At 37.5% G+C, this 24866-nt stretch overlaps 3 protein-coding genes across 3 annotated transcripts; 1 reads left to right on the top strand and 2 right to left on the bottom strand.

The window, feature by feature from the left end:
* Positions 1–212: 212 nt before the first annotated feature.
* LOC103971953 (flavone O-methyltransferase 1) lies at positions 213–2647 on the top strand. The gene is made up of 4 exons (XM_009386123.3): positions 213–724; positions 799–1109; positions 1209–1273; positions 2239–2647. Exons 1-4 carry the CDS (start codon positions 309–311, stop codon positions 2533–2535), a joined length of 1089 nt encoding a protein of 362 aa, XP_009384398.2. The 5' UTR covers positions 213–308; the 3' UTR covers positions 2536–2647.
* A 2124-nt stretch (positions 2648–4771) lies between these two features.
* LOC103971889 (tricetin 3',4',5'-O-trimethyltransferase) lies at positions 4772–6450 on the bottom strand. Its single transcript, XM_009386040.3, has 4 exons — positions 5945–6450; positions 5544–5854; positions 5391–5458; positions 4772–5252 (listed from the first exon to the last, which is right to left on the bottom strand). The coding sequence occupies exons 1-4, from the start codon at positions 6358–6360 to the stop codon at positions 4956–4958; spliced, it is 1092 nt and encodes a 363-aa protein (XP_009384315.2). The 5' UTR covers positions 6361–6450; the 3' UTR covers positions 4772–4955.
* Positions 6451–6992: 542 nt separating this feature from the next.
* On the bottom strand, positions 6993–20720 carry LOC103971880 (agamous-like MADS-box protein MADS3). The gene is made up of 8 exons (XM_009386029.3): positions 20479–20720; positions 11998–12073; positions 10807–10874; positions 10551–10650; positions 10016–10057; positions 7665–7706; positions 7454–7581; positions 6993–7377 (listed from the first exon to the last, which is right to left on the bottom strand). Exons 1-8 carry the CDS (start codon positions 20658–20660, stop codon positions 7293–7295), a joined length of 723 nt encoding a protein of 240 aa, XP_009384304.2. The 5' UTR covers positions 20661–20720; the 3' UTR covers positions 6993–7292.
* Between the last annotated feature and the right edge of the window lie 4146 nt (positions 20721–24866).

The following is a 24866-nucleotide window of genomic DNA, read 5'->3' as shown; positions in this document are numbered from 1 at the left end:
TACATGCTACCACTGCCATGCCGTGAAACACATTTTTTTGACTACGGGCTGCGTATGTCGTATCATAAGTCGTACACGGTACCACTGTCATGCCCGTGAAACACAAATGTTTTGATTACGGGTTGCGTAATGTCATATGATGCGTATGTCATATGACTATCATATTAATGCGTAGATGATCAGTGTTGTCCGTCATCTTGAAGTTGTAGCACAGTATAAAGTCGCACCCCTTCCTCTTCCCCCAAGACAAGCTCAAGTACTAAACCCTTCCTCTCTTACACTTATTTGTTTCCCAACTCATAGGCAATATGCCGGCCACCAACGACGCGCTGAAGCTGACCGCAGAAGAGGAGGAGGAGGCGTGCGCGCGCGCCCTGCAACTGTCGTGCGGCGCCGTCCTTCCCATGGTCCTCAAGGTGGCCATCGAGCTCGGCCTCTTACAGATCATCGTCAAGTCTGGCCCAGCCACCCCACTGAGCTCCGAGGAGATTGCCGCCCAGCTGCCGAGCGAGAACCCGGAGGCTGCAGCCGCTTGGGTCGATCGGATTCTCCGCTTACTCGCCGCCAACAAGATCGTCGGCTGCGTCGTCGAGGTCGGCACCGACGATCGCCGCTCGCGGAAGTACCGCATGGCACCCATCTGCAAGTATCTCACGGAGAATGAGGATGGTTCTCTAGCTAACCTGCTTCTGATGCATCACGATAAAGTCTTCCTGGATTTATGGTATTATTCTCACTCGTTACTGGAGAGAGAACTCACTTGGTATCAGTAACAAACGCTGAAGTTTCTGATGGCAGGCACTACCTGAAGGGTTCGGTCTTGGACGGCGACCTCCCGGTGATGGCCGCCTACGGGATGTCGTGTTTCGACTACCAAAGCACCGATCCACGGTTCAACAAGATATTCAACGAGGCCATGCGGGGCCACACCGCCGTTATCGTCAACCAACTTCTCCGCACCTACGGCGGCTTCGACGACGTGAAGGTGCTCGTCGACGTGGGCGGTGGCGTCGGTGCCACCCTCGGCATGATCACTTCCAGACACCCCCACATCAAGGGCATCAACTTAGACCTCCCGCACGTCATCTCCGGCGCACAACCCCTGCCAGGTCTGCTTATATTGATCCCTTCGACCATAAACACCAACCTAACTGAGAAGAAGAGTTATTCTCTGGTGGATCTCCGTTCACGTTCATGTTTGGTTGCAGGAGTGAAGCACGTTAGCGGAGACATGTTTGAAGCTGTTCCCAGTGGAGATGCCATTTTCCTCAAGGTAAGGATGAACTCTTCTGATCACCACAATAATTATAATTTGGTTTGTCAAGGTAAGACGACAGGAAGTTGTAGACCCTTTACCTGGGAAAAAGATCATGACACCGACAAGTTCTTATCATGAATCTTGAGAGCAAAATCGCTAACGACGCCCGACCAAAGAGGTAAATCCAACATGACCAACCCTGTGCAGTGCAGAGCGCCAAAGCCCACCTGACCGACCCTGTGGAAAGCAACCCAATCAGCCATCCTGTTGACCCACAAGTCAATTTCAACTGTACGAGATTGACATGATTTCCAATCTCTTTCCTACAATTTGAGACTCACATACTAACCTAAAATATCGCAAAAAACACCTTAATCAGTGACTTGGGTTCATTCCGTGCTATTAAATCAAACATAAGTAACTACACTTAAAACTCTACTCAATTTTACAGTTGTAGTCTTATATATATATATATATATATATATATATATATATATATATATATATATATATATATATATATATATATATATATATATATATATATATATATATATATATATATATATATATATATATATATATATATATATATATATATTACCAATTTTGACATTTCGATCACTATGTAAAACATGCTACCACTATTTTTTTTCTGGCTTCTGCATCGATCACACGTCTCTGCCAATAAATTAGGGACTATGCACAATCCCACTTCGACCACCTGTGATCTCGACTTATTACAGCAGTGTACCAATATCGAGAAAGACTCCATGACTATTACAGCCCAAAAAAATTCATGCTGATTGATTGTGTCGAGGACGAAATTGATTCTGATTTCGCATAAGACTTTTTCCTAATTCATCGAACCTCTGAACTAAGAGAGAAATCGACAGGGGATATCAATTGTTTATCTTTTGAATGATGATTATAGTGAGATTAGTCCGACTTACTTGTCCTGTATTATTATGCAAACGAAGTGGATTCTTCACGATTGGAATGATGGGCATTGCGCGAAGTTGCTGAACAATTGTTGGAAGGCTCTTCCCGAGAAGGGGAAGGTCATCGTGATAGAATGCATTCTTCCAGTAGTTCCAGAGGTGACTCCGAGAGATCAGTACATCTACCAGTTAGATATCTGCATGTTGGCCTACACCATTGGGGGCAAAGAGAGAACGAAGCAAGAGTTCCAAGCTCTAGCATTGGATGCCGGTTTTACCGGATTCAAAGCTCTTCCTGTGTTCGCCGGCACATGCATCATGGAACTCACCAAGTAGACTAGAGAATTTGAACTCTTGTCCTGGTTATTGTCCTTCAAGATTCTGTTCTTGATGGAAACTTTTATTTGGTGTGCTAAATAAACTTCCGATAAGATTTATTGGATCGGAATGCTCTACTGCCTAGCAATGAGAAATATGCTTCCAAATATAACAGTCATTTTCCTTAGGGACTAATTATAACGTTACGGTCCATTGGAGGAATCCCTATGTATACTACAACTACAACGATAATATTATAATTTCAATTAATCAAAGTTAATATATTTGAGCAGATATCAATTCAACCTAAAAAAATTAAACAATTAAGTTACAATCTATGTTACTTGACTCTCTCAATATTTATCAAGTGAGATTATTATTTTAGTCCTCTTTTAAGAATAGATAGTGCAACCAACTTAAATATCCCACACCCCAAGCTACTAAGCTCATCTTGGCTAAATTCTTTTTAATCATTTTTTTCTTTTACTTGACTCAAATCTCCTTCTTTCTCTCTATTTTTATTTTAATGATATGCCTTTTTTTTTTTTTCAATTATCCTAATTTCTCTATCTCTTTTTTTTAATCATCAAAGCTTCTTTTTTTAATCATCCTTCTTTTTACTCACTATTTTTTTTTTGTTTTTACAAACCTAATTTAATCCAAGAGGTTAAGTTGTTAGAGTATGAATTAGACTCAAATATATATATATATCATCTGACTCGATATTTATTAATATAAATCTATTCCTTTAGATTTTTTTTAATCTCTCATCACATATGAATATTTCTTAAGGTAATGAAATTTATGTTTTAGCTAAACTTTGCCCAGGCTTTGTTGTGAGTCGTAAGAATGATCGATCCAGAAGAAGTCGTAGAAGAGGACAAGTAATTTCAATTAGATGTAAGAAAAAAGAGAGAGAAAGAACTGTCTGCATGAACAACCCACATCAATGGAGAGAAGTAGGAGATTGCTCACATCTACCCACGATAATGTATCCTTAGGTGCCTAAATGAGACACAAGTCTGATAACATCAGATGTGAACTTGTAGATTTTGATGAGCCACGTAACATTGCCAAGACAAAACTTTTTGAGGTTCAAACACACAAGGCGACATTTACTCACTGAAAAGACAAGAGGTGCATGTGATCCCCTCCAACATAATTAACTGGATCAAATAATTAAGCGACATCTTCAAGATAGGTAGACGGAATATGATGTTCTCTGCTTTGAAATGATGTGCGTGCCACTAATTTCTTAACTCGTGATTTGACTTTGTCGGTGTACATGGCTGGTTTGTCTGAGTGTGACCGGAAGTTTTCAGAGAATAAATGTTCTCCGTACAGTGGAGGTAAATGGGTTGTGTGTGCAAATAAGGAAACAAAGAAAAAATATTTATGATATGGTACTTTCTATTTAGTGGAAGAATTTTTTATAAAACAATGATATTTTTTCATATAGTTAAAAGAAATCTCAATTGCTATCGTGAGAAATCTTAACAAGTACTCAAATCGATGGTAGATGAGAACGACCCGCTTGGGCAAAGAACACGTAGACAACAATAAGTGCTACTACAAGCTACAGCGTGGACAGCATAGACACTGACACAGAACGACAGCGAAGAATACGATCACTGGTCGCCGAGGAAGTGCCACAGTAGCCATAGGGAAGAAAGCGACTACAGCAAAATAGCTTTCGTTGTTTCAAATTAATGTTGCCGGAGGTGCGCCAAGGTAGAGGAAAGCAGGTGATCGCAAAGAAAGCCGTCGACTCAGGTAGGAGAACATTGGCAACGGTTAATGAACCTGCGATTTGGTTGACAGCGAAGAGAACAGGTTGCTGAGCAGACCAACGAAACATGGGAAGTCCGACATGAACAAAGGCTATGATGGAGAGATCTACCAGTAGTGAGTCGATGGTCGAAGGCTCGACGGAATCAGATCCGAAGATTGGATAGGCAACGATGGCTGAGAGAGAGGCGAGAGATCGCTCTGATACCGTTTGATATGATATTTTTTATTTATAGAGGAAGGATTTTCTCAATAGAGCAGCGATATTTTCTGGTATAGTTTGAGAAAAATCTGAGCTGGGAAAATCTTAGCTTATCTGCTGTCAGTTTCAATTCAACCTGTGCATCTGAGGTTGACAAATCGGTAAAGGTTGGGAAACGACAGTTGACTTTATCGCACGCGAGAAGTAGTCAAAGCCTTATTCAGCGTCACAACATTTCTAGAGTTCGTCAGTTGGCCACAATGATTTTGGAAGTGCAATTGATTTGGTAGACGATTAAGTGTGACATGATCGCTCTGCTCAAATGCATTTCTACAAAGTATCTTATTCTTTGTTTCAAACAGTAGCAAACTTTATTCAGGGCGTCTTCCAATAACGAAGGACAGAACTCCAATCAGAGCACAACGGCAGAACTTGTATAGGTACTGATCTATTTTGTGAACTCCATGAGCCAGGCATACATGGAAATGTAGGTAGCCTTCACAGGTCCTGTGAACCCTGCTTCCTTTGCCAACGCCTCAAACTCTTTCTGTGTCCGTTCTCTCCCTCCAGTCTGGATCATCATGGCCATGTCTACGGTAAAAACACCCTGTGCGATCAAGTTTGACTCCGGGATTATGGGGAGTATATATTCCACCACCATCATCTTTCCTTTCTCTGGTAAAACCTTCCAACAGTTCTTTAATATTTTTGTGCATTGCTCGTTACTCCAGTCATGAATGATCCACTGCAAATTCATTTGATCATGAAATCAGATATTAACGATAACAATGATAGTTGTTGTATGTGTTTAATTTTAGTTATCTTTTGACAGAGGGAATCCTCTGCTCCAAGTAAGAAAAACGTCATTAGCAGAAGTATTAACCTTCATGAAGATGGCGTCTCCTCCACTCGGAACTCTTTCAAACATGTCTCCACTGACATGCTCGACACCTGCAGCCATTGTATCCCAAGTATGTGAGCTAAATAATAGCCAATGGGTACTGTAACAGTGGCGCGTGGGTTGTAAGCTTTGGACCTGGGTAGGGTGGTGCAGTGGATATGACATGAGGGAGGTCGAAGTTGATGCCCTTGATGTGAGGATGCTTGGCGGTGATCATGTGGATGGTGGCGCCGGTCCCGCCACCGACGTCGACGAGCACCTTGACGTCGTCGAAGCCGCGGTAGGTCTCGAGCAGCTTCTTCATGAGGATGGTAGAGTGGTTCCTCATGCACTCGTTGAACAGCTTGTTGAACCGTGGATCGGTGCCATGGTGCTCGAATACCGTCATCCCGTACGCCTTCTGGAAGGGGACGCCGCCCTCCAACACCGCATCCTTCAAGTAATAACTGCGCTCATTGTCGAAGCAAAACCAACCTTCAGCCAACTATTAGTTTGAGAAGAAACGAGAAAGAGTAGTTGATGGCTCTCTGGATTACCAGCTCTCCATGTTGATCTTGTCCTGGTTCATCAAGCTCATGGCGGCCAAGGACACGCCGTCCTCGTTCTTGGTCAAGTACTTGCACACAGGCGCCGCGCCGAACTTGCACGAGGGATGGCCATCGTCGTCGGTCTCGACAGAGCAACTGACGACGCCGTAGGCCGCGAGAAGACAGAGGATCCGGTCCACCATGGCCACCGCCTCGGGGTTCTCGGTTGGCATCCGGGACACCACGTCGGCGGGGCTCAGCTTGGCGCCGGGGCCGGCCTTGACGATGATCTCTAGTAGCTGGAGCTCCACGGCCGCCTTGACTGTCATTGGGAGAATGGAACCCACCACCAGCTGCAGGGCGAACGTGCATGCCTTGTCGTCCTCCTCGGGTGTCAGCTGCAGCATGTCCTTGATGGATCCCATTCTCGCTAAGAGCTGCAACGGAGATAATGATGGACGAGGAAGAGGGGGATCAATTGAGAAGGGAGAGATCCTTGGGTAGGAATTTAATCGTGTCGAAGCACTCACCTACCCTATTAAAATAAATCACCTGAGTGGAAAAGTGGTGGAGGAAGAGAACGAAACCTAACTTTGTTGACAAGGATCAACTGTGGAAGGTGCACTTTTAGAATAAATACATTCCAAAAAGAAACATGGATTGACATGCACAATCCTCTGACGACAGGTGTGCAGTGGTCATCGCCTTCAAATAAAATGTTGACCATCCATCTAATAGCAGTAAAGCAAAGTACAGTATTGTCAAGACACCATATTTGAAGTTTCAATCATATGAAATGACTTATTTTCAGAAAATAAAAGAGGGTGTGATCTTCTTACAAAGAATTAATGTGATTGGTGCAGCACAAAAGGGTAAATCTTGTTGTGATGAACCCATTTGGATTGCTAAGCTGTTCATTCATCACGGCTCTTTGGACCTTCCTTCTCCACAAACCCATAATAGAATTGCTGTGCTGACCTTCACTGCATGTAGCACCAGAAACCAATGTGCCACAACCCTGTTCTTATCATTACGATCATGGTGGTGAGACCATTCAAAAGACAAAATCCAACACTAGTTTCTCAATTGCTAAATTATTCTGCCACAACTTTCCATGGTGCAGCATGATGAATTACATATAACTTTCACGTTGCACACATAGAACAGACATGCAAGTATGATATATATAGTAGCAAGTAGGAGAAAACACGATCAGGTTAAAGTTCTAGGATTAATGAGAGAGGTAAACTGCGACTGCAAACTTAGGTCATCCATTTCCTTCAAACCAAGGAGTCAAATTGGAGAACGAAGAAGACATTGATTCTAAGCTGTTCCCAGTCGGCTGGGTGTAGACAGTTCAAAGACCCCAGCCCAGCATGTAAGTGTTCTCCCCACCAGTGTTCCCTGGGGTGGCTGCTTCAGGAGGAACAAAGTGGTGATACCTGTCAAAACACAATCCTTGTCATAGATACTTACGAGTAGAAGCATAGAAGAACAGAAGCCACAACAGAAGCATACATCTGTAAAGTGGGTTCACATTCCATGGTGTTTGGCTGAAGACGGAAGGAGAATGGATCACTTTCGATCATGGCATTGGGTTCCCAGGATCCTTGAGCGGCTCTCAAAGAGCTAGTCTCAGCCTCCAGCTGCAGACACATGCAGATTTACCACAACCATGATAGTTAAAGAAAATGTCTCAGAATAAGCTTCTTGGTCATTGAAGCAAAACCTTAAATTTGAGCTGCCTGTTGATGTCCTCCAGATGACGCTCCTGCCGGGTGACAGACATAAGGATAGTAAGTAAGCACTCCACGAGGAATTTGTTCATGAAACAACATAATTAGCATCAAGTCAAAGCAGCCATTCCATAGCTTGTAGGTGTAAGGTTCCAATAATTATAAACCAATTAAGGATTTTAGGTAATGCTGTTTTCTGGAATATGTGGAACCATGTCAACTTTATAAGATTCGGATTCATCATCAGGTACAGATGAGCACTAAAAGTTGATGGCACCGAGGATTCCAAGAGAAGATAGTATTAGAAATCCACCACCAAAATAACCAGGCGTACACTGCATCACATATGTAATCACAAGAGAAGATGGTCCTCATTGTCCTTTACTTGCAAAGCTTAGAAAATTATATCACATAGAAAACTATAGCTAATCAACTTCAGAAACTCCATTACAGGATTAAATCATGAATAACTAATTAATTTAGTGCGGATTTTGGCTCATGCCTTCGGCAATACAATGGCTAATGAACATGCAAGCGACTTAGTGACTACATGAAAATTATCAGAAATGTCAGATTCATTGACTTGGTTGCTTGAAATCTGTTTTCTGATTCAAAATCGTGGTGTCTGCATTTATAAACAGCAGAATTAGTATGCCTAGATGTATAGTATAACTCATCTAGTTCGGCATCTGCTCAGGGTTTGAATATAACACTCTCTCAATTGCTGCTTTGAACAATGGAATAATGTTTCGCATTTTTAAGGACCTTAAACACATTATTATGAAACAAAAGTTACTTCTCTTTCCTCAGAAACATGCTCGTTCCCATGTTAATTAACATAAATAGGCTTAAATCAACCAAGCTGATGGCAAAATATCTTATTACTCTAAAAATTAGCATTTCTCACCAGTTGAATATTCTTAATTCATGGTTAAAAACAGTAGTTCATCCCCTTTTTTTGTGATAATAGGAAACTCCAAAATAGATCTGGTATCTTATATTACTTCACTAATGAAAACACTCAATAATCTATATGGGTTGGTCTTCAGTTTTGCTGAATCCCACAAGACTCAGATGGATATACTAATGGATCTCGAAATTTAAATCGATGTACATTAAAAACCTACCTAAGTTTGAACAAGCACTCATGCTTACAGAGGGTCCAAATCTATTTGGGTTATGCTTATTAGCTATTTCAAATGTAGTATTGGAAGAATAGAGTTATTAAGTCAATTAGTGTTGGTAAGTCCCAATAGGGGTACAATATAAGTTATATCAATTAATTTCTTATCGAAATGAAAAATAAACTTCTCATGTTTCGACTGCTATTATTTGTAAGCGCAATTGCAAGTCATTATAACACTTTGGTTAATAATAGGAGTGTAAAAAGATGAGAATTTGCAAAAAGAATTTCTTGCCAATATAAAAGGTTTAAAATAATTGATTTAATCAATTATACTCTATCCATTATTTTTCTCTTCTTCTACCTATTTTTTTTCTCACTTTTCTTTTATTCTTTTTTATGTTTTATGTTTTTCTGTTTATTTTTTTCTTGAAAGATATCGTATTCTATTTAATATATTAGTCTTCAGTGTTATATTAAGTATGATGCATCTGAGAAGACTCAGACCACTGTGATTGATTCCAAAGGAATACTCGATCGCAACACTAAGGAATTTAGCTACAGGGTATCTCTTCTGGGAGTCCGACAAAGGTAATTAACTGCTAGCTTATCGGTACCCCACATCTGCTCACCAGAATCATTTCATGATTTCCTTTTTGACGACGGCTCATTCACCTCCTAAAGAATAGTTCTAAGATAAACAGTAGGGGGAAGAAAAAAGAAAAAATAGCTGCAGAATACTTTTACAGTTCATTAAGAAATAAATAGGAAGCCTCCTAAAATTATGTTACTTTGGTGTTAGTATAGAAAATATGAAAGCATCATATGATAACAGAAGTTATGCTGCAATATCGAAATAAATCATATGGCCTGAAAAGAGAACAGGTATATATAGTTCTTCAAGGTCTATACACTCCAATTCTCTGTGGTTGTTAAGCATTCTCTGAGATGGTCTTCATTAACGAAAGAAAAAAAGAAAAGAAAATTCCTAGTGTTACCTACCTTGCATCTTATTATGACACAATAATAATGATTTTATTTGTTGCAGGACAAGATTAAAGCTCAATGCAAATAGAAAAAAGAACTCTGATTCAAGCTAGTTAGTAAGAAATGGATCATTAGATAAAGTATTTTAATCAATCGCATAATAGTATAAATCAAAGATACAACTTGGGTTTTATGTTTAAGCCTTCAAGATCAGCATAAACTAGGGTTGCTTACTCTTTTTTGAAGTTCTTCCATGTGGTCCAGCATCAGTTGTGTCTGCAAAGAAAAATAAAATCCAAATAAAATGCTTTTTTTCCAAGATACTTTTTCTTTGTGTTGCAGCAGTTCATGAGAAATGCACTGAATAATTTCATAAAAGAGCATTATATTTGCACAGAAATATTTGTATTCTTGTTGTATTTTGACAAATCAGAAGTATTGTAAAGGAATAGGAAAGAAGTCAATGGGAAGGATTAAGAAATGGAACATGTACAGAGCAAGTTAAGAGCCATTTAATGTCGTGACAAGAATAGAGACTAATTATATCAGCTGCTATATGTTGTGAACACATGGATACATCCTTTTCCAGCTAGGATGGTTTCAGAATGAATGATGACTTGAGTTACTAAGTACACAATCCACATGGCAACTAAGAAATTACTGTTGACCACCTAAATCTGCCATTCTCAGTGGACTAAGAAAAATAATATTTACTATTGACCATGAATTCTATCATTCACAGTGACTTTCAAGTACTAAAAAGCTTTACCCTTCTCTGCCTGGCTTGAGATAGTGCTGATTCAAGTTGTCGTTCAAGTTGCTGCAGTTCTTTCAGACTCAATGGCCCAAGGTCCTCTCCAAGTAAATTCCTAAACAGAATTAAGACATAGTGATTCTGTGGCCGAGGAGAAGTAATCACATCGAACAGGTTCAGATGCAGAAAATTACAGGTAAAGCAATCAATAAGCTGAAGCATGATAAGCAATGATCTAGCTTTGTTGGTGGTCATATGGAAGAAAACCAACCTATGGGATCGCTGTAGCGACTCATATTTTGCCTTCAACTTGGAGATTTCCTGATACGTGTTTCGTGCCTCCATATAAAAAAAATCAAACAAGATATGTCATATAAGACTCTCGAGATGAATCTGATAAGGATAAAATAGCAAAAAAAAAGAAAAAAAAATGGTCTAATTAATTTGAGGCAATGATAAAGCACCGCCGAGGAGAATCTAGAAATACATCACACAATAAGCTCAGTTAATTACTAGGCCAGTTTTTATTGTCTGGAAGTGAAATGAATTGAGACCTGAAATGTAATGATCCATCTGGACCTCTATTTGATCTCTCTTTTATGCTTGCAATTTAAAGATTAAAAGGGTGTGCCCAGTACACTTTTTTTGTGGCTATATCACTTTTTCCTTTATTTGAGCTGCAACATTTTGATGCAAAAGTGCATCATAAGATGCATAAGATGAAGAATTGGTTTACATATATTGAAATGCAGGCTAGAATCTGCAGGAAACAAGCAGCCAACTGCATCCATGTTCTACTGCAGAACTATGACCATATGCATCTGCATCTGCAATTGTAAATCTTGAAACAATATTTTTGTTGGTACATGTTGGTCTGTTCTTTTTTATATTCTATTTCTTTTACTTTACTTCATGATCATGTTTTTGTTGGAAGTTGATATACTAGAATAGATTGTTAGATACTTTCCAATTTCTAAGTTGCATAGTTAAATCCTTTTATTGGAAAGTAAGAAACAGCTATAATGTAAATGGGGCTTTCTTTACATGCATAGTTCATTAGGTTCATTTCAATATCCAACAAATACATCAAGAACGGAACAAATAACAATTCATGTATTCTTTATCAATATGATGACATATTATGTCAACTTAGTAGGTTTTTGTGCCTCATTTGACCAGCTTGTATATCTGCCTTTAGAATTTAGTAACTGAACTGCACATACATTTTCTTTTTATTTCTTGGAACTATGGAAAGTCTAACATACTATAGAAGTGGACAACAAACACTTAAATAATAAAGGTTTCAATCTGTTTGCAAAGATAGATAGCTGCTATATGACCATCTATGCAATGTAACTTTTAGGATATACATGTACTCCGACAAATTGACCATATAGTAATTCCACTATCCATACTAAGAAAGGTTATTTATGTAGAATTGAAGAAACATGGAAATACCAACCTGTGTCTCTTGGTCATCTGCAGGGAGTTGTGATGCGTACTGATAGCTTTGATATCGCTCGATTGTTTTAGTTATTCTAGTAAAAGAAAGCTTGTTAGTATATAGAACATAAACATAAACTGTGTCAAAGCTTATCTCACATGATTAACATTATATGTTGTACAACATTTAGAATTATGTATATAAGTGAGGTATGATTACAGCAATAAAGTTGAGAAGGCTGCAATTCCACGAAAATGTATTGATCCTTTTAATCACATACTACAAACCTGATGCAAACTTATAGACTCTACATCACCTTATGTAGAAATGGAACCGTGACAATCTTAAAAAGACAAATCTCTTTAAGCAAGTGTCGACACAATAATGGACCCTTTTGAAGTCTTGAGATCAATGGACCATGAACTAAATCTACAACAATAAATGATGAGCCACACTACCTAGGCCTTGATTCTTCTCGAGAAAGGCACCTGTGTGGTGCGCAAGGCAACCATATATAATGCCTTTGTATTGTCATTTCAAAGATATGGAGAGGACAATAAGGAGAAGAAGTCGAACACTACGGATCCAGGAAACCCGGAGGAAATATTCTTGCAGATGATTCATTCTACGTACATTGTTGTCATGGTAGCTTCCCCCCCCCCATAGTGACATGAGTCTGTTCCCAGAGGTTCACTAACACAGTTATCTGGGAAGGAGGAATACGCGCATGCACAGTCTTATCTCCCTCATTGTTTACAAACAAGGACGCTAAAATGGCTGCATGACCAGATTTCTAGGAAACACATGCAGCAGTCTACATTTTCTTATAGAACAAACATAAGAGAGTTCATCAGGGAAAAAGAATAAAGTTGAGCAGCAGGCTACGGACAGACAGTACCACAAACATAGATTTGCTGTGAAAATTGCTGCTACATGCTATTCCTGCTTTTTAGGTTATTAGACCTTTGGAACAGTGGTCAGGGGACTCTCAAATCAACAGAAAATAAGGAACGGTAAGCTGCTTTGTGTACCACATGCAGTAGTAATGCTCATGGAAGATGAATAAAAGCATTCCTTTCAGGCGGAGGTTCTGTAGGAAGTACCCTAACATGTACTGATCCGTAGTGAATGATACAACGGATCACCAACAGATGGAGATATGGTGCAGTTGATACGTCTAGTCTTGCTTTTACTTGACAAAGATCAGATTGACTCCACTTCAACTGGCGGACCTTCTTGAATCTAATTAACCAGTTCTAAATGACAGATAAGGAGTATGGTTATGTCGAAGTTTGTAAGTCAAAAGATCAGCATGTGTTTCAGTCATGAGCAGCAAACTTTTCTCAGGCACAGTGTTATACTACGAAGGCAAATGGCTGCTGTAGACAACTTTTGTTGCGAGCTGTTCTATCGGTCCATAGATACCATTTGCAAGAAGTTCTACCATGCACCTTTTAATGGAAGAGAAAACATCAAGGTATACTCCCTCCCAAGAATAGCTTTTCTATATACTATGTGTGAAGCTAGTTTTTGTATTGGCAACTGACAATTACTTGTATGTTATCCTCCCCTCGAAACTAGTTGTTCTTTGTTCTTGAGATAAAACATGCTTGTGTTTCTTTATGGTGAAGCCCCACTTGTAAATACTTAGTTCTTGGCAACCCTTGTTTTCTAGCCTTTGGATCAAAGATTACTAACATGGTTCTGTTACTTGATATTAGTCAGGCCTTAGATATAAATTTGCACTAACCACAGATAACATATTAGCATTTTGCTTCACCAAGATCGAAGATGATCAGTAAAACATATTTGAACTCATTGCAGACAAAAGAACATTAAACCAAGCAGTAGAGAAGCATTTAGGTTTCACAGTCAACAATATAAGCATAATCAGCAATCAACAGAAGAACAAGAATGCAGTAATAGCCAAAAGAAATTGTACGAGAATGGCATATTTGAAATGGCACATATCACTTCAAGTCTAGATAAGAAATGTGTGGTTGAACTACAGAAATCTTGCATAGTAAACGAAGGCTTCGTCCAAAAAATTTATATGGCAAGTATTACATACTGTAATGTGAGAAAAGAATAATCCACCACCATGCAAAATTTCTATCACACTATTCATGTAATTCTACTGATCGGTTTATACATTATGTGAGATATGTTATGTATGTTACAAATTGTTTAAATTAAAAAAAAAAAGAATTTTTTTTCAAAAGATTTATTTGAAAAGGTGGTTTCTTTTGTAGTTATTTTGATAGTCATTTTTCAAAGGTTGTGTCTTTTAAGAAAATATCTATAAATAGGTATTTGAGGATAAATCATGTAGACATATCTTTCATACTCTTATTCTTTACTCTCTACGTGATTAAATTAGATATTCTCTAATTCCTTTTTGAAGATTCTTTATTGTTTACTCAATACAGATCTTCTAAAGGTTTGTCATATCTACTAAAACTATTTGCATCAAACCCATAGCAATCTTATTGAAAAGAGGGTACAAATATCATTTTTAGAAAAGTATTTATACACGTTTCAAGCCTAAATATTTCCTATAATATTCTTGATCTTGTGTTTGTTATTTGTTTCCATAGTGTTTTTCACCTAAGGCAATAAAAGTCAAAGCCAAATGCCAAATGCATATAAGTTAAATGTCCTAATGGCTCTTACTGAGCATTACCAAAATGCTTGACATTGGCAAAGAGCTTTTCCTATTTCCATGAGATAATATAAAAAAATATTGACTACAAAATGAAGTTTATGATATGAGATAATGCCACTTTTTTTCATTCTGTATTAAGTAATAGATGGTGCTCTTATGAATTATTAATTATAGTGATACTTCTATCGAAATAACCTAAGACTAGAGACATGACATGTCAATTTCAACTAAATAAAACATGAGGATAACTCTATAATCATTCATCAATCTAATTGTAGAACTGTAATGCATGAATACAGTATATTGAACGAAGAGATTGTAATACATGAAACAAGTATGTTGAGTAATAAGATCCAAATATCCTAGAAAACCATCTATTCCTTGAAAAATAAAGGTGATGTCTGCTTCAAAATGAACAAAACATATGGTTTACCTAAAGATATGCAGAGATCTTAAACTTCATCAGTCAATTTGCCAAATTTGTTGGATATGTTAATAGTATCATTTTGCAAATATGAGTTTCGACCCAAAATCTAGATAATCTTAAAGTTTTGCCTAGCAATCTTTTATCCATCAATTAATTTCTAAAAGCATGCACCTCTAATTGTTCTTCCAAACTTCTATTATTAATTTACCAATTTATGTCTCCTAAAACAATACAACATTTTTGTTTTTGCATACTTACAGGAAAACTGAATAATTATTTCTGTCATATAGTTAGATGCAATAATTAATAATTACTACATCTAAATGTTTTGTCACCTAATTTATTTTACTGCATCTAACTCCTCCTTAGATGAATCTAATTAATAATTAATAATTAGATTCATCTAAGGAGGAGTTAGATGCAGTAAAATAAATTAGGTGACAGACAGCAATTAGCATCTATGATTAGTATTCAATACCTGGTTAATATCTCTTAAATTTATGATCAAGCAATTTAAATTTTCATATTGACAGATCTGATTTATTTTCTTAATGTATTATGAAGATATAAAATATCATTTTTTGCTTGAGGTCGAATTCAACTATTTATCTAGACCTCTTGGATTGCACTGAGAAGTGGTCTTAAGACATAAAAGAAAAATATTGAATCCAAACATTGGTATCTCTAGATGAATCTAATTCAATGGTCTTGTAACACAAATCACCTTTAGGTTGAAAGTCCTTAGCCCAAGACAACTATATTATCACAAATAATTAGGGATACCTTGCTTGATCAAGTAAAGATTGTCTATATTATTATCTTGAAATTCAAATAGACTTGCTTGGTGGTATTATGGACATTGAGGTTATTCTTCCTTAAATAGACAAGTAGATATTCTTTCTAATTTATCACTTGAAGTAAGAAATTATTTCATAAGCACATGACATATAAGAAACAAAGCAGATCACAAGCAATATGACAAACCTTCCTTTTATCTATCAAGAGATTGAACACATTATATCCTAGATACTTCAGAGATTGCTTAGCTTTTGACATAGCTTACATGCTTTGCTTTTGCTATTAAAGCGACTATGAGTTTAGATAATTAAGCAATAAAGCAAACTTGTCATTGATATTAAGTTCATTTCTTTATTTCATCTCACGTGACTTCTTAATTAGCTCATATTTCCTAAATAGAACCTTAGTGATCAATTTCTTTACATAATAAAGAGTGTTACCTATTGTCCTAGTTGAAGAAAAATATTGGTGATTTGAACCTAAGGAAGTCAAGAAAATAATAGTTCAAAACTATTATACATAAAATTGTATTTTGACTTCACCAAACATATTCTGCTTATGTTCTGAAAATTTATGCAATCAGGGTGCTACTCCTTCTTGAACAAATTAAGATAACAAAATTTTCATTTTTGCTTTTAGTCATATTCTAATCCTTTTTTTTTCAGATTAAGATGAAGTCTTCAAATTTGTTATGCTTGATAGTATTGTCATACATTTTATACATGGGTTTAAGATGATCTGAAATTCTTTAGTGTGTGTTATCACATGCTTTCTTCTTGAGTCCTAAATCATATCAACATGGTCGAATCAAGGGTAACATTAGAGACAAAATCTCATTCATAAAATCTAGCAAAATATGTTCCTTCGAGTTCCAAGCACTACACATCCAATACAAAACAAAACAAATGCAACTCCAAGTCATCATAGTTATTATGGTTCAACATTGTTGTTGTACAACGATATAAGATGTTAACAGTTATTGTAGTCCTCCTTCTTTACTTTTTGTTAGCTTGATTTAATTAATAAATTAATTAAAAATGTAAAGGTAAATTAAAATGTTTGTATTAGTTGGACTTGTGCCTAAGCCATATCATAGGCACCTAGGGCTATGATCAGGTTACCACAATAGGTTAGTCACATCATTTGATATATATATATATATATATATATATATATATATATATATATATATATATATATATATATATATATATATATATATATATATATATATCCAAATATTGTCATCTTTCCTTCTTGATAGATGCATACTATCTTTCAAATAATGGTGCCATATTAACTATTTTGTTGTCATTGCAAAATGAAGATGCATTTTCAAGATTTAAATCTGTCTCAAATATGCTTCAATTGTTATCAAATTTTATTCAAATTCTGATTTTGTAAATTTAAGCCAGTTAATTACTACCAGAGTTGTTTAACGTAACATTAGTTATAAAGCACAACATTTCTATGTAATCAACTAGAATGAAAATTTGTTTTAGTTTTAGTCAGGAATTTGAGAAAATTTCATTCAACCAAAGTAATTAAGATATGCATATATATTCCATGCGTTGCAGCTTCCATAATTTTCATCCAAAAATCATAAATATGACTGTGTGAGCAATATCATTATTTACTGCCTTGTAATATCAAAATTATTGCAGTCACTGTTATGAATTATTTGTATGAAAACATCAGATGTTAGTGAAAGATGCAGCATGAATAGTTTGTACTGTTTAAAGCAGGTTTAAAACATTTAAAGCTTTCATAATTATCATAGAAAAGCTTTTAAACATCTTTTTTCTCTTTATAGCTAAAAATGTTATTTACATCTTAAGCAAACTTTGAATCATATCCTTGTTACCAAGTTTTTCATAAAGCATTATGATGCCTTTGTGTGTTTATACAAGAATTAGCACTAACTTTTTAGCAATTGATCGAGGAACATTTATCTTAGTTCATTTTTCATATCTCAATAGTTAGTAAATGCATAAAAGTTAGTATGGAACATCTTCACCCAGCTTCCGTGAAGAAATGCTCATTTTATGTAATTTGTTGATGAAGAAAATTGTTTATCGCACGACTAGCTCTTAATCTTACTCTAAGGTCATATTTCTAATGTTACTAATTACTGTCATATTTGTTAGTGTCAAAGAATCTAATTGAAGTCCATATGCCTTGTTCTGCTTCCACATGTAGTTACTTTAGTTTCAGTTGCTTGTAGATATGAATGTTTACTATGATAATTTTCATCTTTAGTCGGAGGTTTGGAGTTGAAGCTTTGTACAGACCTACCTTACCTTATATCATTTGCAGTTGACTCCACATTCAACCATCCAGACTTTGATTATGAAGCATATATTGAAGTAGAATGCATCAAGCAAACCATACATTTGATTATAGGTAGGAAATCTCTGCCTACAATCAAGTATGAACTCTAATTTAACTTATTGTGCAACACAAGAATGGTGAATGCTTCAGTTAACATAATTATGCAAAAAGTTAAAAGCCTAAACTCATTTGTAATGCAATTTTCTTCACAAAGTTCCTCGGTTGTTTATATATTTAGGATCTACTTGTGCATCTATGAATCAATTAATATAATTCTAGTTAAAGTTCCCTAGGCTTTGATAGTTTTAACTTGGAAGGTCGATAAAAGTAAGCACTGTAACAATTATCATTTATTTGCAGTAACTAATTATTTGGAACGATAATAAAAGGCATAAAATATTAAGTCGCAAAAGTCGTGGATTAACTTTGATACATTTCTGAGTTTCTACTTCTCTCTGTTATTCTGTTGCCTATTCCTTCTCATGCTACAACTCACACATGAATCTCTTGCACTATATTGCTAATGAGTGCCCAATTATTTCATCATTTCTATACTGATGCTCCTCAGGTTAAGAATTTCTTTAGCTGTTGAATGAAAGATTGTCAAAAAGTGTAAGAAAAATATCTTAACAAAAGCAAAATTCTCGATAAGCTGAAAGACAAAAAGTCTCAAGTAATAACTGATACTGAGATATTAATGCACAGGCCAATAAAAGGAAAAGGGTCTAAGCTTGACCTATGCTTAATTTCCCTTGAACTTGCATCAAAGTCACCACCAGAAATCTTATGATGAGGATTGTTTACCTATCGTTTCAAGAGTTCTTGGAGGGCAGTAGTTCTTTGTGAACTATCTATAACTTGTTATGAAATAGACAATCATACATAAACTCAATTGTCCAAAAAAAGTTCATTTATGAACATATCAGCCACCATTTAGTTTGTGCGACTGATAACAAGATTGATTTTTGGGAACTATAATCTAAAGGTTTCTTTAATCTGAATATACAGAATAGAAAAGATTCTCATGAGTCTTGGTAATCCATTTTCTGCTTATTCAGTCTTGTGAAGCTTGCAATGCTTCACTAGAGGGATGTGATAAACTGAAGGAGAGAGCAAATCCTAGAGAAACGAAACCGACAAATATCCTTTTTGACTGCTAATGCTGAATCAATCTCTCTCATAATCCACTCGGTTTACTATCTTTTCCTGACTTTTTGGCTTCTAAGACAATGTTCCTTCAAGTGGGCGACTGTGTTTGGACAGAAAGGGATCAAACAATGGACATGAAAAAGGCACATGAAACCCCAGGAAACCAGAAAGACTAAGATTTGGGTAGATAGTTTACTAGTGTTCATCTACATAACATACATCTCATCCAGTAAACACTATATAAACAAGTAGGCTTCTTCTGCTACCTTTTAGGGTAATTGTGCTGTACCATCTGAACCAAGGTCCATCAAGCACTTGTAAAAAGGCACAAGATCTTTTCTTGAAATCCAAGTTGTTGGTACATCCTTTTTAACTTTGCTTTCGTCTTTGTACAGACTTCAATTTTTGTCTCAGATTTCTTGAATCCACAGAATCAAGAAGGGTTAGGAAAACAGCTCGAAATCTTGAAGTAGAAAAAAACAAAGAAAAACAAGGAAGAGAGACAACCAGCGAACAATGAGAAAAATACAAGGAAATCCAACCTAGAAAATGCCAAGAAAGGAATGGCCTAACCTCTCCTCCTCACGAGCTGTTGTGTTCTCACAACCATGGCTCTCCTCTGCTACCACGAAACCCCCATGACCTCCACAGACATATTTATAGAGAGAGACCCCATTGAAGAAACCATGTAAAGGAAAATAATCTAGACCGAGCAGAAAAGCAAGGGATGGCTTGTCGCCACAATGTTGGATCGTTTCTTAACAGGGAAAGGAGAAGAATACCAAAAGAAATCTTGACTACACATGTTTCTATATTCAGAATCTCTCAACTTTTTCCCATCTTTGATATGAGGAGAAAAAAAGAAAGAGAGATCAGGCAAGGAAAACTAATGGCACAGAAGTGTACTTACCCTCTTACATGGGAATAGCAATCTACTTTACCTACAAAATCTTTCCTTCAAAGAACACGCATCCAAACCAAGAAACCCCATATGCACCAATAAATGATCATTAAATATAGCGATTCCCTGCATCATTCCATGACGAGAGAGAGAGAGAGAGAGAGAGAGAGAGAGAGAGAGAGAGGCAAGCAAGGCGCAAAGAAAGGCAAGCAAGCATCGAGAAATTACTCTGAGCTGGCGAACTCGAAGAGCTTGCCGCGGCTGGAGAAGATGATGAGCGCGATCTCGGCGTCGCAGAGGACGGAGAGCTCGTAGGCCTTCTTGAGCAGCCCGTTACGGCGCTTGGAGAATGTCACCTGGCGGTTGATCTTGTTCTCGATCCGCTTCAGCTCCACCCTTCCCCTGCCCATCTCCTCCTCCTCACCACAACCACCACCACTGCACTTCTCTTATCTCCCTCCCTTTGCTTCCTATATTTTCCCACTTTCCCATCAAATAAAGAAGAGGGGGAAAAGTGGCAACCGAATGCTACCGGTTGATGTGGATGTCCTTCCTCTGACTCTTCTTTCTTTCCTTGTCTGTCTTCGCTGTCATCATTGAATGGTGCATGAGTGCTACGCAGCCTAATAATTCAATCCCCTCTAAGTGTTTTCGTCCTACTATTCACTTTTAACGGCCGAGCCGAGCGCCCAAACACACCAACTAATATCATCGTCTTCTCTGCGTGACTTCTCCTAAGCCGCACGTTTCCCGAGTTCGCTCTCTCTTCTTCCGGGCGCAGTTCGTATCAATACGACCCAGTCCGGCGAGGCTACGTGTCGACCCTCGTACTTGCTTCCGAATGGTCCCTCCTCCCTCCACCGCTCGCCCCGCCTTGCCGCTTCGACAACGACAGCGGCCCTCCGACTACGTGGCAGCGCGCGGGCTCGTTGCAGCGCCGGGTCCCAGCGGCGTGACGTGTCTCGTGCCCCTGTTTCCTGTCGGGCGGCCCAAATCGACCGGTTCCGTCTCCATAGATCCGGAGCAAATCTTAGCAGCGTCACATGTGATGTGTCTTCGCGCAATCCAGGCATCCTGCCGTCGGCTCCGTACGTGGGGAGTCGATTGACTCTTTTACCCCTATCTGATTACGTTTATGGCCGTCCGATGTCCTCAGTGATTCCCGCCAACATCTGCAGCTCTGACGGACCGAGCACGGTTAAAAAGAAAGACATTCGATCTACAAATTGTGTTAAGCAAGAAAAGCCTATGCCAAAAGATATTAAATGGAGTGTAAGTCCTTTCTTTGCTATTTTCTTTATATTTTACTTCGTTTACATTTGTTTTCACTGGCTGATTGGTTCATAAGAGAACAAAAGAGGAGAGATAGATGGAGAAATGGAGGAACAACTCAAAAACTTATATTCGATTCAATCTTCTATTCTCTCTCTACAATGAGATTCCAGATGAAACAGTGTCCGACTTCTAATAAGACTCTCCATCGGACAAGAAAGCTTCCCACGTACGAGATTGTGACATGGACAAGCTCCTAAGAGGCGTATAACTTAACCTCTAAATCTAAATCATCGTCTTGCAATATCTTGAGGTGTGGTCGTCCGAAATCACAATTTAAATATGTTTCATTAAGGGCTTCTGTTTACATGGTTTTGGAGTTTTTCCTTTGGGGAATACCTGCTGAATGATTATATATACAAAAATACAAATACATAATATCTTCTAAGAAGATCTTAGACGAACCAACTGGAATTCGACAAGATTTAGGTTTTTTGTTTTGCACGATAAACAACAAGTAATTGATCATTTAAAATTCTACTTCGATTATGAACTGGTCGATAGATGATGGTAAGTTTGTTCGGACAGAAGTAAGCATGCATAAAAAGAGGAGCCACAGAAGTCCATCCTTTGATATCTATCAGTGAGTGCACTTCATATGGTGGAGACCACTTAGGTTGCACTCGGCAGAGATCAAAAGGAATGACCGCAACTAAAGACTGTGGATGGAAGTCCGACAAGAGGTTATGTAGAGAAAACAACCAGATTACTTGAGAGAACTACGAAATCGCCTACTTTTGGGATGTCAAAAAGAAAAGAAAAGGAAAACAATATATATATCACAAAAAATCCTCTCAATCCCGAATAGAAGTTAGATGTGCAATTAACCTTTGGTTGCAAAGCATACGCTGAAGAGTATGGTTGGTTGTCTTAGAGGCCGACTGCCGTTAGATTTCGAGAACATAAGAGAAGAAGTACACTCAATCAAAAAGTTGTGTTGGTGTAGATCGTTATCGCTATCGTCTTCTCTTCTTCGAAATACGTATGGAGGAGATGCAGTGATGGTAGGTCGGCCCCTGCACTATCCATTAGGATGTCCCCATTCTACATGGGAGGAGCATGTCAGGATGGGACATGCCGTAATGAAACTGATAGGGAGATACCTTTACTTCTTTTTCTGATAGGAAGAGACTCGAATCCAGTTTCGAGGACATACATACAGACTGCCATGCTCAAGGATTTTGAGTCTTGTATTTCGTTGGATATAAGCTTTTAATGTGTTGGATTTTGGCACACTAATTAACGTTGAAGGGACACATAGTGGAGTGAATTATTTAGGATGGGAGTCTTAGAGAGAGAAAGTGAGTTTGCTTTTGCCCCCTTCTGCAAGGCTATGTTGGTAATTCTCAGACATGGGTATCTGCGAATAAGCTCCTGAAAAGTCTGCACCGGCATTGGTCACTGTGCCCTTCTTATATAGGATTGCATCGAACTCTTTTTTTGTTTTCCATTGACATGAAAATTCAGCAACTTAGTTTTCTTGAGGTGAATTGACTTAACCTTAGCATAGAATAAATTTGGTCAACTTATCTTCGAAAATGACGAAATTGTTTCTGGTCCAAATAGTGTCATGGTAAGATTACTCTTCTTTTATGATAAATGGGTGATTAAAGTTTCATAACAATAGGTGCATGAGATAGTTTTGCAACCTCCCGGAATGTATGAAAATGGATTCTTAATTATTTTTGTGACTTGTAATTAAAATTTTATTCTGAATCTATGCAATTTGAGAAAACAAATTGTACTTTTCATTGGTAAAATTATTCTTCTCATTACAAATATGGCAGAGAGGCATGCTATCAAATATTATATATTTTAAAACTTGAAGGGCATCAATATATTTTTTTTATCAGTTTGAGATGTTTATGCATGCATATGTTGACTCTTTACCTTTGACATTGTTCCTTTTTCCTCTGCCCATGTGGTTTGACCTATACCCAGCCTAATTTTGTGGCGCCAGATTCTGCAAAGGGTAAACTTTCCAACCAAAAATATATATATATATTATTTCCTAGATACGTCTTATTTTTATTTTATTCCTATAAAACATTCTTTCTTAACCATCTATATTATTTTACACTCGGCCTCCATCACATCACGTTCCAGGTTGTCATGTTTGTTTATTAGTTTTTGGAAACTACCCTCTTAATAATGTTATAGCTATATTGACCTCCACTTTGTTCCATCGTATCGATCACCTCACTGAAATGTCTTCATCATTTTTTAAGAATCAACCCTATGATAATGCTAACACTGTGCCAACCTTCACTCTACACTACCATGTCTATAGCATCACTATGATGGTATTTATAATTATAACTCTTAAGATCTCTCTCCCTCAACTCCCTCGATAGAGGCACGTGATTGTTTTTGTTCCACCATCTCCGTCTAGCCACGATGCCCCTCGCTTGATAAGAAGGAGAGGGATTAGAGTCAAAGGATCTTTAATCACCGAGGATATCAAAGGAGACGCCAAAAGAAGGATAGTGAGATGAGACAAATTATTGATGTAAGAGCCAACAATTAGAGGAAGGGGGAGGAGAACTTTTTATTGGTAGATTAAATAACAACTAGAGTAGGAAAGATGATCCTAAAAGTGGAGAAGATCGGTGAAGCACTATTGTTGCTTTAACATTGGTGAGGTGGGGGTGGAGATCAAAGAGATTGGGGTGGGTATTAGAGACAATGGAGGGGATGAGATGAGAGACTCCAAAGAAGGGGATAGAAGCAGTGGAGAAGCTAGAGGTGAGACTATAGGCATCAAGAAGACAAGAGTCATAGTCAGAGGGGTGATTGGGGCAACGAAGAGAGGCTATAAGGATAATCTCATCTTTAAAAAAATAAGGAATACTCTACATGGATATAATAAAAAAAAATTATATGAGAAAAAAATAAAAAATTAAAACTTTTTTTCGGAGACTTTTTCCTTCTGTAAATAGACCAAAAATTTTACATTTCTTCAAGTCTACTCATAATAATATTTGGCAACAAACAATGATTTTTCCTTTTTCTTCTTTAGTAATTAGTGGACAATAGAGTCTATTGATATCACATGTTTGTAGCTGAGAAACTGATTTAGAAGTAAGCTCTTATGCGAGGAATTAACTTACATATAGTTACTATCACCATTGAGGACCAATTGCCTTACATCTATCAGCTTAAACCCAATGAGGTAAGGAAAAACAAGTTTGTTCCATGGAAAATGCTTGAACCATTGGGGGATCCTACTCATTATTTTGTGATTGCTGATCATGTTAATTGTAAGCTGCAATCAATAACACATC

The sequence above is a fragment of the Musa acuminata genome, chromosome BXJ3-2 (assembly GCF_036884655.1).
Source record: "Musa acuminata AAA Group cultivar baxijiao chromosome BXJ3-2, Cavendish_Baxijiao_AAA, whole genome shotgun sequence".
NCBI lineage: Eukaryota > Viridiplantae > Streptophyta > Magnoliopsida > Zingiberales > Musaceae > Musa > Musa acuminata.
The sequence above is the reverse complement of the archived record's forward strand: the minus strand, read 5'-3'. Positions and strand labels throughout refer to the sequence as shown.